At 37.8% G+C, this 13,077-nt stretch overlaps 1 protein-coding gene and 1 pseudogene across 9 annotated transcripts in view; both read left to right on the top strand.

The window, feature by feature from the left end:
* The window catches only part of DMTF1 (cyclin D binding myb like transcription factor 1), a 62,288-nt gene that overhangs the window by 40,550 nt on the left and 8,661 nt on the right, over positions 1–13,077 (top strand). For 8 of the 9 annotated variants that reach the window (XR_336015.3, XM_014591685.2, XM_006158735.3 and 5 more), the window contains 6 exons: positions 943–1,094; positions 2,497–2,706; positions 7,191–7,276; positions 11,080–11,235; positions 11,606–11,983; positions 12,727–12,874. Coding sequence is in view for 8 of the 9 variants with exons in the window: in XM_014591685.2 (XP_014447171.1) it covers positions 943–1,094; positions 2,497–2,706; positions 7,191–7,276; positions 11,080–11,235; positions 11,606–11,983; positions 12,727–12,874 (1,130 nt within the window). In the remaining variant the exon portion in view is untranslated. The remainder of the gene's footprint in view (positions 1–942; positions 1,095–2,496; positions 2,707–7,190; positions 7,277–11,079; positions 11,236–11,605; positions 11,984–12,726; positions 12,875–13,077) is intronic. The other variant, XM_006158736.3, reaches the window with a different exon arrangement.
* Positions 5,261–7,184, top strand: LOC114009712 (phosphoglycerate mutase 1-like; annotated as a pseudogene).

Genomic DNA, 13,077 nt, shown 5'->3' with positions numbered 1-13,077 from the left:
GCAGTGCAGTTTTTCCACTGTCACACCAATGTGCCTCAGTCTTAGCCTAGGGGGAACATGTTCAGGGTAAGAGGGCTATTCAGTCTCCATGCCCTTCAATACTTGGCTACTAAACTAAGATTGCCAAGAAGGGGGCCCAATCTACAGTTACTGCACACCTTCAAATTGGACCAAGTCAAACATTTCCATTTCATATAAATTCAAAAATAGTTTTACAATAACAATCCCAAGCTTATTTTTATATTACTTGGTTTATTCATTAAGATTCAATAACTAAAATGGTTAAAAATACTAGCAAGAAAATATTTAAGATACAGAAGTACAATAAAGATTGTCATTGTGGCTACTCTCTACTAGAAGCCAAAATCAACATGCAGTTAAAACTAGAAGATGAATAGACTTCTAAAACCCCAAATTTACTTGTGCTATTGTGTTGGTTGTTTTGGGTTATTGCTATTGTTTTTGTCTTTTTATCATTTTGGTTTGAATATACTTTTTTTTCTAATTTTTCATCTTTATAAAAAGCTCATTTCTAAACATTTTTTGTTTTACAAATGGAAAAGCTCAGATCTAGGAAATGACTGACTTTAGTAAAGGCCACACTGTGAAACATTGCAGAACCATACAACTAAACCTGTCCTTACCTATTCTAACCCTTAGCCCACTCCTTTTCCTTTGCAGTGCTTCATCTGGTTCTAACCATTTATGGTTCAGCGCATTGGTTGTACCTTTAACAAAAGCCTATTGCTGATACTATTTCTTAGCTCTGGAAGCAGGTCTGCATTCCTAGGATCCTTTCCCCATGGAACTTAACAGTAGCATCTCATCGGTATAACCTACCATTGCTTTTATTGCTAGTGGCATCCACACCTGTAGTGAGAGGAGGGTTCTTAGGGAGAAGTAAAGTTAATAACTAACAAACGTTTGTTTTGTAACCTGTAGGATAGCAGAGCTTGATGTAGCTGATGAAAATGATATAAACTGGGATCTGTTAGCTGAGGGATGGAGCAGTGTACGTTCACCACAGTGGCTTCGAAGTAAATGGTGGACCATCAAAAGGCAAATTGCAAACCATAAGGATGTTTCATTCCCTGGTAATGTATTTTTTTTAAGTCCTTCCCTTTTGCTATCGTATATATTCCTTAAGAGTTAGAAGTTAAAGTTCTTTGCCTAAGCTAAAGAGATACCTTAGCAGATTTAAACTTCTGCCCTATTTATTTTGGTAATGTTTTTTTTCTTTTTTAGAAAAGAGTTATGTGATTTATAATTCCTAAAACCCCTAAGACAAAAAATACACTTTTGCACACATTCTTGTTCTTTCACATACACTGATATAAATCAAATTTTACACCTCCACACACATATCCTGCATGGTCACACCGCAATCCCTTCTTTTCCATCTCTCCCTCCTTTCAGGATTTCTGGGTGCCACACACGTACCTCTCAAGCCACCAAATCCAAGACTTGAACTGCATGGCCAGACATGTGGGATCTAGCCACCTTAACCACCAGTCCACAGAGCTAGCCCTAACAATAATAGAAGTTTACATATGTGACTTTACTTAATGCAAAGATACATTCTGAAAACTTAAGTTTGAATTAACTTTTTTGAGTAGATTTTTTTAATTAATTTTGAGAAATTCTGTGATAATTTATTTTGTAAACTGAGGGCTCTGTAAATTTCTAATTTCATTAGTTATGTAAATTCAGAGATGTTTTATTGGATTTACTTAAAGGAAGACATAGCATACTTTTCATTTAGTTGACCATTTTAGCATTTAGGCACTAAACTAAGTTGTATAGTCTGAAACAAGGTTGTACAGTCTGTATAATTTGGGTTATCAAATTTATTCTACTTAGTATAGCACACACTTTCATTTTCCAAAAGAAAACTAAATGCCAAGAAACCCTGCCTTGATGAGACTGTCCTGTTATAAAAAATTAGTGTAGTTTATCCTGAAAAATAGAGCAGACTCCAGAGTTGGCCTGCTAGTTTAAGAACTCTAGGTGATTGCCTCCTACTGTTTAGAAAAGATCAGCTGCTACCTCTGGAATTGTGAGTGGACGCATAGTCAACCTCGAGTCCTTAGAAATATGTATACTACTCACTTATGAATGAAAATATGTTTAGCATTGCCAATATCCTTCCTAAATAGTAAGAATTCTATCAGGAAGCCTTAGGACATAGAAAACTTTATTTTCATATTCTTCACAAAATTCTTTTCTGGTTTTACATTGTAAGTATTAGATGGCAAGAATAGTAATATCATCTTAAGAATTTAAAAAATATAATAAATAACATTTCCAAAAATTTCAGGATAGGTTGTCATTTTAAAATACTTTTATTGCTATTTTTATGAACTCTCACATTCATTATGCTGTATTTATTCCAAGTACTTTCCCTCCTTAACTCCCACCCCTTCCCCACTTCCCTGGCTGTTTAGATGGGATCTGTCAGAGAATCAATATTCTTTTTGTCTACCCATCTCCCTTCAGTCTTAATAAAAGGTCTTAAACAGTTACATGAGAACCAGAAAAACAACCCATCACTTTTGGAGAATAAATCAGGATCGGGAGTTCCAAACAGTAATTCCAATTCCAGTGTTCAGCATGTTCAGATCAGAGTCGCTCGCTTGGAAGATAATACAGCTATTTCTCCAAGTCCCATGACAGCATTACAGATTCCAGTCCAGATCACCCATGTCTGTAAGTATTTGAATCTCAAGACACCTTGCTGTTTGAGCTGTACGATGTGGTTAATGGCTTTCAGTGCTCTAGAATGTTGACAGAAATGTACCAAAGTTGATATATTCAAGGCAAGATGCAAGGCACTTAGCTCAGTGAATACTTATACAAATAGTGAGCATTTGACAGGGGAGACTTAAAACAACTCCCCAGCCATTATAAAACATTTTAAACCACCATTCTGGATTTTATATGTAAGTATGTAATATAAATTAATCATGCAAGTAGAAATATGAGCAAGTGATTAATAGAAAGCTACCTAAAATAGTCAAAGAAAGAGGTCATTTACAAGGTGGCACATCACATGTAGTAATTTCACCAGAAGCAACACAGATTGGAAATAGATTTGAGGTAGTATTGTATGTAGCTGGGTTTTGTTGAGGTTGAAAAAGATTGTCTTAAGAGAACAAATGGCCAGTTGCCTATGGGGAACTGGTCTTTTATTCCTGTATCTAAGGTTAGCCTCTGAAAGGTTTGTGCTTATTGCAGGGGTGGGGGGAAGAGTTAATTTTTTCAGGTTTAATCCAAGTTCTTTTTTCCTTGTCAGTTTTGGATTATATTATATTATCAGTGACAGAAAACCAATGAGAATGAAATTCTCAGAACCATATTACTCTGCAATGTGTCTCGTCTTTTTTTTTTTTTTCTGGAATGCTATTTGCCCATGAAAGGTCATTACCCAATAGTATACTACTCACTTTGTGTTATTCTCAAGCAGGCAATTATTGTCATGTTTTTTCTTTATTCATGATAGAGTATGTGCATATAAAAGTGACAGAGAAACTCCCTACATGGGTGTAGTCACACCATAACCCCCTTCTTGTAGTTCTGCAGGCTACCAGTTCCTAGGCACTCATGTACATGCCAGTGAGTTTCAGGCTGACCAGGCTTAGAGATCAAATCATGATTGCCATATGCGATTTGGCTTTTCTTAGCAGCGCATTACTGCTGCACTACAGAGCTATCCCTGATTATTGGCATTTTGAATGAGAGAACTGTCTTTTATGTTGCAGGATACTCAGTGTCCCTTGACCTTACCCACAAATTGCCAATAGTGTTTTTCAATCATATGACACATACACCTCACAATTCTAAAGATACTCTGTGATCCTCTGGCTCTTACTGGTTTTAACTAACATTATATGTGTAATGACTGTCAAAGTTATTGTAGAGATATTAAAACTAATGATACTTCTTATTCCTAAGTCCAAGTTTGGTTATTTGTATTGTCTTTCTACCAAGTGTAATAAAACATGAATTTCCTTTCTGTCACCCTGCTTGTTTTGTTTTATACCCTGAGAATTGCAAGGAAGCTGAAATTACTAGACCAGATAAATCTGAGAGCTACTGTTAGCTGTAAATTGATGATTGTTAGTTTTCTTTGGCTATTAGGTTGATAGAACCTACTGGAAAGATAACAAACATTTTATAAGTAGTTCCTTAATATTCATTCATTAGAATAATTTTATTTGCTCCAATAAGAAATGTGAGTATAGTGAGAGTTCTATAATCTACCTGAGGGATAGGGATCAGCACATTTTTAAACAACCCTTTAAATTGTAAAAACCATTCTTAAATGGAGCCATATTGGTCCTTGACTATAGTTTGCTCATCTCGGCTTAGGTTATTTGGAATCACTTAAAATTATTCTAGGTGTGACTGTAAGAATTCATCAAGTGGTAAGAGAAATAACATGAATGAAGTGCATTTCTATTGATAATGGTGGTAACATTTATTTCAAATAACTTAGAGTTGTAATTAGAACATAGTAACAATAAACACTACACATTAAAATTCAATTCTGGGTCATTTTTCACATCGATTTATTTACCTGTGTGACTGAAGGCACCAAAAGAAACCCTATTTCTTCTGATTAGTCTTAGACATGTTTTAACTTTGAGCAGACATTAACCTCAAGTCTAAGACTTACTTAGCATATCAGTAAAGACATTATACTGAAGTGCTTTTCTATTTCCTAAATGTGATCTTCCAGAATATTATCTTACACTTACTTCTTGTTTTTAAAAGCTCTTTTGATCCACACCACAGCTTATATGAGGTAGGTGGAACATATCTCTGAACATTAGTTTGGATTAAGTTATTTGGCCACGTTTACATTGTTAGGAAGTGATATCAATAAAACTATAAAGCCTCTTATTTTGGGACTACCAATCCAAACATCTATACTGCTTACCATTGTCTAGGAAAATGCATTTTTCCAAGTTTTTACTTCTTTGCAGGCTCATCTTACTTTGTACCTCTTACTCGTTCATCATCACTAAACATTTTATAATATATATCTGAGTGTAGCAAACCTTTTCTGTAATGAGACAGATTGGGCAGGTATAGCTGGGAAAGGAGTAAAGGGGCTCCTTGTCCAGAGTCTTGGCAACCTCAGTTGATGGAGCATCCTGAGTTGCTGATGCAGCCATCTGTAAACCAATGCCAACCCAGTATGGTGAGAGCACTGAGAATATGAAGACCCCTTTTGGCAGCTAGTGCATCACCACTCTGAGCCCCAGCAGGCTGTGAGGCGAGGCACAGCAGACAGGCATTGTGTGATGCTGGCTGTGAATTGGACAGTGACTTCACCTTGGTGCAGAGAAAGTGATTGGGACTTTCTGCACAGTCTTGGAGGCCATTGACCAGATATAGCTACCAGCAGTTAGGACTTGGGATGCCTCAATGAACAGTACTATTGGTGGCCCCACGGGCCTCAGCAAAGCAAAAACTGTCACCAAGCATGTTTCATGAAGCCCAGCTAAAGATTCTGGAGGTGCTTCTTTGATGTCCTACCACCTCTGGTAGAGCCCAGCCATCCCTTATAAAGCAACATCCGTAGATCACAGGTGTGCAGACCTCACTCAAAATCAGTTGGGCTCCACTCAGAGTCTGAAGGATACTATGCCAGAACCCTGCCCTTTTGGAATAAAGAAATAATTCCCCAGATAAGGCGGGAAAGTAGGTACTGATTGTAGCCCATGACACAAGCCTTTGGAGCATTGTCAAGCATCTAGAGAGTCTCTTTGAAGAGACCATGATGGAGTGGAACCTGCTGGCTTGTATCCCCCCAATAGACAATTTATAAGAACTAGAAGCCCATCGAGTCATACTGTTCCTGGAGAAAGAAGAGACTAGTAAAGCCATGAAAGCTGTAATTGTCCAGGTCAAGGCCAAGAAGTGAAGGCAAGAAGATCCCAGGAAACTCCCTCACTGCCTAGCCCATCCTTCTACACCCTCCCCTGCACATATCACACTGACCGCATTTTTATCTTAAGTTGAAACTGCAGACGGAAACTAGTGGCTCATAATTTCATTTTAGCCATTTTGTTCCCTTTGCCCACTCTTTTCATACAATCTACTATCAATAGAATAGCATCTCTAGGACATGGGTTCTCAGTCTAAGCTGAGGGAAGTTTCCTCTTATCTAAGAGTTGAGAGATGGTAACTGGTTTTTGCTAGTACTTTATTTACTAAGGACCTGCTTGAGTAGGGATAGAGAGGAACATGCTGAGGCATGACAAATGAGAAGAGCCTGTTTGTGTTCCCAGGAATAAATCCTGTACCCTTCTGCAGGTAGGTCCCTGACTGAGGGGCTATAGTCATTTCAATGGAAGATGATATAACCTGAATTAGGATTTTAAAAAATTAACTCCCTGACCCTAGAGGAGCTAGCTCCAGGAGGTTGGAGATAGTCCAGAATTAAGTTAGTAATGTTCCATTTACTTTACAAAAAAAAAAAATTATATACACACTTGCATATGCGTATTTTATACAAAATAAACTGTTTCTGTAGTTTCTAGTAGCAAGTCTCGTATGTGGTCATCAGAAAATAAGTTGTTCCTCACACTGATAAGGCCTTGGCTTCTCAGGAATAGGAGTACATCCTGCTATGTATTCAAAATTGCTACCCCATTTTGTTTTATGATGACAAAATGCCTTTTGATCACATCCAAGTTTGTCTTTTAATATGTCTACTTTCTGAATCATGTCCAGTTGGTTGGCCCTGCCATGTGGGCCCAGTACTCATTTTGAGCATTACTACTAAATCTTTTCTCCAGGTTTATATAACAAAGGAGTAATGGGCAGTTTCAAAGGGGTGGAGCAAATATTAAAGATCGTAGACTTCATGGATCATATGGTGCGCATCACAGGTTGACACTTGTAAATGCAACCACAGAAGATATATAAATTAAAGGGCATGTGTTGCTATGTTCCGGTGAAAACAAACTGGCACTGAGGTTAGATTTGACAGTGGGTCATAGTTAGGCAATTCCTGATCTATAGGCCATCCCAGATAAATCCATTAGATTCTTATCTCTCATAAGAAATGTAACTGACTTCAGGTTTCTAAGCAAATTATTCAATATGAAATAGCCTTTGTGACAGCTTACTACACTGGAGGAATTTAAATTTACATTTTATTATCATCCTTCTTACCACAGCTTCGACAGACTCCCCTGCTGCTACAGTTGACTCGGAAACAATAACACTAAACAGTGGAACACTACAGACATTTGAGATTCTTCCAGTGAGTAGTACTTCATTAAAGAGATAATAGGCTGTTTTTATGCATAAGAAAAATCGATTGATAGCATTTTTTCCTTTTAGTTTGCCAGAGAGTGCATGTATTTGCCAGAAAAAGCATTCCCCATAGGAAATGGTCACACCACACTATACCTTCTCCATTTCTTCCCCCTTTTGGGATTTTGGACATGCAGACACACGCATCCTTATGTGTTTTTCAAACCACTGGGTTTAGGACTCCAACTGCACAGTCAGCCATGTAGGATCCAGCCACTGTAATCACCACACCACAGGCTGGCTCAGTCAGTAACAGTTTTAGAAATGATCTCATAAGCTGATGAGATAAACTGAGGCCAAAAGGATAGACTAGGCAAAACTAGGTTTTCACTTTTATAATTAATCTTTTTTCATCTATGCATAAACCAGTATTTTCTTTCTATATATGAAATGATAGTGCTGATAAAGTATGTACTATGAATTTTTACTGAGTTGTACGTTTATAACCAGAAAGTTCGTATTAGTTATTTGAAGAGAGATTTTGGGCAAACAAATCATATGAGCTCTTTAATAACATTCATTCAATAAACACTATACTAGCCATTGGGGGAACACAATTTAAAGTCTTAATCCTGAATGCATTTAGCTGATAGGAAAAACTCTTATAGTTCCTAAAAGCTTAAATATAATGTTACTAAGTTATACACGAATTATAATTGCAGGTAAACCCATGTGAAATAACATCTCTCCACATCATACTTGCATGTAAATGTTCATCACAGTATTCATAATAATCCAAATATGGAAATAATCTAAGTCTATCAACTTATAAAAAGATAGAGGATATATGCTATTTTCATACAAATACTGTTCAGCAAAAAAAGGAATAATATCCGTATGTGTTACTGTAAAATGGATAAACTTTGAAAACATGCTAAGTGAAAGAAAAGTGAAAGCAGCCAGACAACATGAAGTATCACAGTATATGAATCCTGTTTATTGGAATTTCCAAAATCCAGGATTATAGATACAGAAGTAGAATAATGGTTGCCCCTAGCAGAGAGGAAATGAAGCATGATTGTTAATGTGTATGAGATTTCTTTTGGAGGTGATGAAAAAAATTTTAAACCCAGTCTCTGTCCTGCTTTCTAAAATGAGTAAATCCAACATTAATTAATTTCATTAAGAAAGAACTAAAAGGGCTGGCAGGTGGCATGGTGGTTAAGGTGTTGGACTCCCACATGGCTGACAGCGGTTCAAGTCCTGGACCTGGTGATGCTCTTGCTCACACACGTGCACTCTCTCTCTGTCTCTCTCCATGGTCAATCTGAAGAACAATAATAACAAATAAAATAATTCTTTTAAAAAAAATGAATTATCTCATTCAACTTTGTTTGGCCAGAGAGAGAAAGTGAAAGTGAGAAAGCAAGCTGTCAGGTCCAGGACTCAAACCACGGTCAGCTATGTGGGAGTCTAGCACCCTTAGCCACCATGCCACTTGCCAGCCCCTAAAATAATTCCTTAAAAAGGAAAAAGAAGAAGAAACCGAAGTACAGTTTATTTATATTACTTCAAGATTGATTTACTATGAATACAAGTTTATTCATCCTCCACAGCTAAATCCTAGGAGGACAGTCAGCATAGCAAGAGGTTCTCTTTCCATCTTTAAAACATAAACAAGCAGCTTACTTAACCTAAGTGTGTTTTTTAATCCAGCGTCCCCAACCATATGACACAGAAAATAGAATTTCATTTTACATTTTTTGTTTTTACTACTATCTCCAGTAAACAGAATGTATACATAACCTATGTTCAGTGTGTATATTCAGGTTTTTACTTATAGGGTCACAATCAAATAGTTAGAGACTTTTCTCCTAATTTATTAATAGGGGACGATAATGATAACTCAGCTCCAAAACACGGAGAAAAAGTGTATTTAAATAAAACACATGTATGTATAAAATGTACATATAAAATACAGTTGGCCCTCCATAGCCATAGATTTCACATCCATGGATTCAGCCAGATCACACCAGCTGTTAGAAAATGAGAGAAGAGATGGCTTCCTAAAAGAGAGATAGTGGAAAAGTATACTTTCCTTTTCACATATCTGATGCCTAGGTAATTTACATAATCTGGAGATGATTTGACATATACAGAAGGATATACATAAGTTATATTGTAAATACTACAGTTTTACATAATGGACTTGAACATTCATACAGTTCTGGAAATGAGTACCCTACAGATACTGAGGGACAAGTATTTATAATAATGTCTGACCATTTGTGATTAATATATGTGACCTTTTTTGGGAAATGATTAGCTTTTACTTTTTTTGTGTGTGGAAAGGATTTTTTTGCTATAGGGCACATGCGCTCACCGGAGACAGAGACAGAAAGTGAGAAATCACTCCCCCAGGGAGGGTGGCCACCCTGCAATTCCTTCTGCTCCATTCTCCTCTTGGGATCTTGGGCATGCACCCACACACACCCAGCATGAGTTCAAGCCACCAGGTTTGGGACTCGAACCGTGGTCGACTACATGGGAGTCCAGTGAAATAGCCATTATGCCAACTGCTGGTCCCTAGTCTTCACTTTTATGGAAAGACAGGAAAGAAACTGAGTTGCCATGGTTATGCTAGACACTTTCATAATTTCTAACCACAATATCCCTTTCCAAGAAAGGTAGTTATCATCTGCATTTTGGCAATAAGGATACTTATATTCATTCAGTACACAAGAAGGTTGTTCTGCCTAAGTCCAAAAGACTTTGTTGACTTAAAAAAAGGCTATGTGATTTTTAACCCTCAACCCTATTTTAAATACATCTATTTTTCCTTTATTTATTTATTCATTTATTTTTGAGAGATTTTTGCTATAGGGCATGTGTGCTCGCCAGAAAGACAGGGAGACAGAGGGACAGAAAGTGAGAAGTCACCCACGAGGGAGGATGGCCACACCGTCATTCCTTCTCCATGCTCCTCAGGATCTTGGGCACACACGCACATACGCCTGGCATGAGTTTAAGCCACCGGGTCCAGGACTTGAACTGCGGTTGACTACATGGGAGTCCAGCGATATAGCCATTACACCAATTGCTGGTCCAAATATATTTTTCCTTTAAAGTATTAGGGCAAACCTAAGTTGAATTATTATGTACAAGTATATGGCTGTGAAAAGTTTATTAATGAATAATTTTGCTTTTAAGTGTTTTTCAAGCCACTGGGTCATGGACTCCAACTGCACAGTCAGCCATGTAGGATCCAGCCACTGTAATCACCACAGGCTGGCCCAGTCAATAGTTATAACTTGTTTTTCTGTGCAAAAATGCATCATGACTTTAACAATCACCCAATAATTGCTATTTCTATACATTTTTCAATATAAAAGTTTTCTAAAATTACAGTTAAAAAGTTCTATGTAGGTAAACACTGCAATATTGTTGTACCTTTTCAAAATTGTTTAAAAAACTCGGAGATCGTGAGTTTTTATGTGCTGCAGAGAAGAGATGGAGAGCAATGGTTGGATATACTGGGTTCCTGCACTGGTCTTGGTGCCTGAAATAAGCAGTTGAGACCAGACCACAGAAAAATATGGGACGAAAGGGTAGGATAAATGTTAAACCTCCAAGCTGAGTAGTGACCTAAGACAAATAGTAAATATGCCCTTCATTGTATTACTTATTTATACCTATATGATTGGCAAGTACATTTGTGGCTAATAAATAACGTCAGTCCTGTTTTGGGATGTGAAGACAGACCTAATCAATAGTCTGTTGCTCCTGTGTTGAACTTTTTTTTTCCTTCAGTCTTTCCATTTACAGCCCACCGGCACTCCAGGCACCTACCTACTTCAGACAAGTTCAAGTCAAGGCCTTCCCCTAACCCTGACTGCTAGTCCCACAGTAACACTGACAGCAGCTGCACCTGCTTCTCCTGAACAGATCATCGTTCATGCTTTATCCGTATGTTACATCAGTTGCTTATTTGACACCCTATTATGAGTTGTGATGATAAAAAAAATACAAGCACCAAAACTATGAGATGGTTTATATAACTATTGTTATCTAAACAATTCTTCCTACTGCCCTAGTCCAAGGCACAATGTTCTGTACCATCACTGCCCTCACTGAGCTATATCTCTCACCCCTCATATCTCTTTGGGAAATGGATGAATATTATAGAGAACTGAGGAGAGCAAGGGCCCCAGTGGATAAAGAACAGGGATTTTAGTAAAATAGTGATTGAAAACATTGCAGTTCCAAAGGTGAAAGCTATGTTACCTCTCATAAGTACTTTGTCATTTTGCCATTGATCATTTTAATTTTTTTATAGCCAGAACACTTGTTGAACACAAGCGACAATGTCACAGTGCAGTGTCACACACCAAGAGTCATCATTCAAACTGTGGCCTCAGAGGACATCACTTCTTCCATTTCCCAAGCAGAACTGACAATAGATAGTGATATTCAGTCTGATTTTCCTGAGCCTCCAGATGCACTAGAAGCAGATACTTTCCCAGATGAAATTCATCAGCCTAAGATGACTGTAGAGCCATCATTTAATGATGGACATGTATCCAAATTTAGTGACCAAAATAGCACAGAACTGATAAATAGTGTTATGGTCAGAACAGAAGAAGAAATCTCTGACACCGACCTAAAACAAGAGGAGGAATCACCTTCTGGTTTAGCCCATGCTTATGTTACTGAGGTAAGTGGTTCTTAAAATCTAATGGGTTCTCGCATTGAGCCTCAAACCTGCAGTTTAGAAAGAATTCCAAAATACTTAAGAGGGAAATTCCCTGGTACCTTCTCCCTCTTTCTTTAGGCTCACAAAGTACAAACAATAACCATAGCTTTTCCCCTCTTCACCTGCATCAGATTGAGAAATGTTTATTGGAACCCATTCCTGAGAATGGTTAGTAGTAATCTTTGTATTCAACTTAGGAACCTCATCCCTTATTCTGTGTTCTGGTGACCTATAACTGAATTAGTTCTTTTGGTAATAGGTTATTAATGTTAACTTGTCCATTTATTCATGACCCAAATCTTAAAATTTTTTTTTGGGGGGGGGGTAAAATTTTTTTTGGGGGGGGGTGGTTTGCTATAGGGTGCATGCACACACCAGAAAGACAGAGACAGAAAGCGAGAAGTCACCCCCCATGGGGATGGCCACACAGAAATCCCTTCTCCTCCATTCTCCTCTCAGGATCTTGGGCGCATACGCACATGCGCCTAGCGTGAGTTTAAGCCACCAGGTCTGGCACTCGAACCGCAGTGGCAACATGGGAGTTCAGTGACCTAGCCATTATGCTAACTGCTGCTCCCTAGATTCCAATTTTTTAAAGTGGGTGGAATGTTTGAAAGTTAAATCCTGTCAATCCTAGATGTGTTTGGGATGTTAAGGAAAACTGAATCAGAATCTACTGGGGGTTTTTTGTTTTAAATGTTTAGGATTTAGAGTCTCCAACCATAGAAGAACAAGTTGATCAGACAACAATTGATGATGAAACAATACTTATCGTTCCTTCACCACATGGTTTTATCCAGGCATCTGATGTTATAGATACTGAATCTGTCTTGCCTTTGACAACACTAACAGGTACTGTAATACAGCTGTTACCATGTATCTGACAAATCTTTAATGTCTCAGACATTCAATTTAGTTGCTTTTTTTGTTTTTGCTTATTTTTACTAAAGGGCATGTATGTTCACCAGAGAAAGAGGGAGATGGAAAGCAAGAAAGCACTACCCACTTCCCTTCCCCCCACCATGTGAACATGGTCATACTGCAGTCCCTTCTCC

Source organism: Tupaia chinensis, unplaced genomic scaffold, assembly GCF_000334495.1.
Source record: "Tupaia chinensis unplaced genomic scaffold, TupChi_1.0 Scaffold000606_1, whole genome shotgun sequence".
NCBI classification, from domain to species: domain Eukaryota; kingdom Metazoa; phylum Chordata; class Mammalia; order Scandentia; family Tupaiidae; genus Tupaia; species Tupaia belangeri.
The sequence above is the reverse complement of the archived record's forward strand: the minus strand, read 5'-3'. Positions and strand labels throughout refer to the sequence as shown.